This window comes from Heloderma suspectum, chromosome 6 (assembly GCF_057233095.1).
Source record: "Heloderma suspectum isolate Gila_16-S chromosome 6, 16-S_ref, whole genome shotgun sequence".
NCBI classification, from domain to species: Eukaryota; Metazoa; Chordata; class Lepidosauria; order Squamata; family Helodermatidae; genus Heloderma; species Heloderma suspectum.
Genome location: NC_139463.1, coordinates 89,291,741 through 89,294,928, shown reverse-complemented (window position 1 = coordinate 89,294,928; position 3,188 = coordinate 89,291,741). Strand labels below are relative to the sequence as shown.

The following is a 3,188-nucleotide window of genomic DNA, read 5'->3' as shown; positions in this document are numbered from 1 at the left end:
CGCCATTTGTGTATGTTTGTGGGTTTTTTTAACACAGATGTGATAGGCTACATTAGTCTTTACATAGCCTATCGTAGCTGAATACAGGGACGCAAACAGCGGCGGCTACGGCAGCTGCCATTTGCGTCCCTGCTAGCCAGTGGCTGGATGTCCAGCTGCTGGCAGAGCCGGCTGGCAGCTCAGTGGAATCCCTGTGGAGCACAGCCAGCCATCCAGGATTCCGGGGGGAGGGACGAAGTGCCTTCCTCCCGCCTAGCGGAACCCGGGGCAGCCAGGTAAGCGGGGTTTTGTACACCCCTACCTGCTCCTGCCTGCACCACTGAGCCCTGCTTGCTGAGCCCCTGCTCCCGCTTGCCCCCTACCCGCACTCGGCAAATGGCTTGCACTCACCCCAGCAGCCTTGTCAAGCTTTGCGGTGGCCATTTTCTGAGAAATAAAATGGCAATTGCAAAAATACACTCGTAAGGAAGAAGGATGTGATCATTCACTGGCAGTGGCAACAGGGGCAATTGCAAAGATGTCAGCCTCCAGGGAGTGGGCAGTTTTTGCTTGCCTATGCCTTGCAGGGACACGGCGTGGGCTGAGGCTGACTGTGCCTCTGGAAATTCTCAGAGAGGGAAACAGGGAGAAAGTGAAAGAATTTCAGGTGAGCTTGTGGTGATTAGGTGAGATGTAGACATCTTGGCTCACAGTGCATGCATTACCATAATACTATACCGAACCAGAAACTTCTCACATCCAAAACATATTCCATTTTATTTTTTTTGTTGCTTTGTTTTGTTTTGTTTTGTTTTCCAGGCATGGAGAAATACAGATGTATGTGGGCAGTGTTGTCTGATAGGGATAGAATCTTTGAGCCATGCTTAGCAATGTACGAAAGTCACTTATCTTTTCAAAGCTTGGATTCACGGTGGGGGGGAGGCGCTCCATCCCTCCCCCCGGAATTCTCCCTGGGCTGGCTCCGCTCTGCGGCAGCTCCATGGAGCCTCCAGCCAGGGCTGTCCGCAGCTGGAGTTCTGGCCATGGACAGGCTGCTGCAGATGCAAATGGCGGCCGCCATAGTGGCTGCCATTTATGTCCAGCGAAGCTGCCGTGATAGGCTACGTAAGTACTTACGTAGCCCATCATGGCAAGCCAAAAAACACACAAAATACAGCATACGCAAATGGCAGCGGCTATGGCAGCTATTTGCGTTCCCTATTTTTAGCTGTTTTAGCCTACGTAAATATTTACATAGGCTATTACGGCGAAAAAAAGGGCAACGCAAATAGCGTAGTGGGAGCGATTTGCATTCCTTTTTTTTTCCGCCGTAATAGGTTACGTAAATATTTACATAGGCTGAAATGGCGGAGGGGAAAGGAACGCAAATGGCGCCCACTACGCTATTTGCGTTCCCCTTTTTTTTGCCGTAATACTCTACATAAATATTTACGTAGGCTAAAACCACTAAAAAAAGGGAACGCAAATGGCGGCTGTAGTCGCTGCCATTTGCGTACGCTGTTTGGGGGTTTTTTTTGGCTTGCCATGATAGGCTACGTAAATACTTACATAGCCTATCATGGCTATGACGAAGAAGTGAATGGTGGCCGCAGGGCGGCCGCCATTCTCAAGTCAGCGCAGACGGCAGCAGGTAAGTGCTCCATTTCACATGCCTTTCATAGTTTGGGAGGAGAGGGGGCTTCGTTTCGCCCCAGATTTCAGGGGGCCAAATGCACTGGCATTTGGCCTCACCGAGATCCATGGCGGAATTCTCTGACATCCCTAACCATCCTACACTTTTGCTTTAAGCAGACCTCTACGATCTTTCTAGATTGCATCAGCTGTCTTTCTCTCTTATAAAACCACACACTGCTTTTTCCTTTTCAGATATGGATTCCTGCACTGAATGTTCAGTAGATCGCTATTCAAACATAGATCAGAATCAATGCATTCCCAAGGTTATAAGCTATCTCTCCTATAAGGAACCTTTGGGGATTTCGTTGTCTTTTTCTGCTGTTGGTTTTGCTGTGATCACAGCTTTCATACTTGGAAACTTTGTGAAGAACCAGGACACTCCCATAGTCAAAGCCAACAACCGGAGCCTCACCTACATCCTCCTCATCTCCCTCCTCCTTTGCTTCCTCTGCTCCTTGCTGTTCATCGGACAGCCAAAGAGGATGACCTGCCTTCTCCAGCAAACAGCTTTTGGCATCATCTTTGCAGTTGATCTTTCTGCTCTTTTGGCAAAAACCACCACTGTGGTTCTGGCATTCATGGCTACCAAACCAGGATCCAGAATGAGGAAATGGGTAGGGAATAGGGTGGCAAATTTGATAGTCATGTCCTGCTCCTCTATTCAAACAGGCATTTGTGTGAGTTGGCTAAGCACTTCTCCTCCATTCCCAGATACGGACATGCATTCACTGAATGGAGAAATTGTAGCAGAGTGCAATGAAGGCTCAGTCACCATGTTCTACACTGTCCTGGGCTACATGGGCTTTCTGGCCATTGTCAGCTTCACAGTAGCTTTTCTGGCCAGGAAGTTGCCAGAAAGTTTCAACGAGGCCAAGTTTATCACTTTCAGCATGTTGGTCTTTTGCAGCGTTTGGCTCTCCTTTGTTCCAGCCTATCTGAGTACCAAAGGGAAATATCTGGTGGCCGTCGAGATCTTCTCTATCCTAACTTCCAGTGCCGGCTTACTGGCTTGCATCTTTTTCCCCAAATGCTACTTTATACTATTGAGACCTGACCTAAACATCAAAGAACAAATAAGAAGAGCAAAATGAAGGAGAAAAACAGTGGAAGAATGTGAGAATCAATCTTATTTTTCAAAGATTTATGAATCATTAGTCTGCATTGCATATGAAGGAAAAACTATTGCCCCTACTTCTCAATGAAACATGGCCTGTAGTATCGATAAACATGGAATTATATTCCATTCTTACTAATCATTAAGTTCTACTGAGAACATTCTGGTTTGCTCCCTCATAATTGTCCGCGGAAGGACTTGACTGGTGACTACACACCTGCTACACCTTTATCCCACAGGCTACAGGGGGAGTGAGACATATTTCCTCTGTCTAAATCCTCATTCCAGATGTTTTCAATGTTGCTTTGATAGAAGTCTAGTGCTTTCTCATGATAGCATTTAAAAAAAACAAACCCAACCTCGCTCTTGTACCAAATATCTAGATGTAATTCATCAGATG

General features: G+C 47.0%; 1 protein-coding gene across 1 annotated transcript; it reads left to right on the top strand.

The window, feature by feature from the left end:
• The first annotated feature begins 1,868 nt into the window (after positions 1-1,868).
• On the top strand, positions 1,869-2,765 carry LOC146341765 (vomeronasal type-2 receptor 26-like). Its single transcript, XM_084807664.1, has one exon. The coding sequence runs from the start codon at positions 1,869-1,871 to the stop codon at positions 2,763-2,765; it is 897 nt and encodes a 298-aa protein (XP_084663790.1).
• The last annotated feature ends 423 nt before the right edge of the window (positions 2,766-3,188 follow it).

Bases quoted from the DNA above. Each gene is read 5' to 3' on its own strand.
- LOC146341765 (XM_084807664.1), top strand. From the start codon at position 1,869: ATGGATTCCTGCACTGAATGTTCAGTAGATCGCTATTCAAACATAGAT.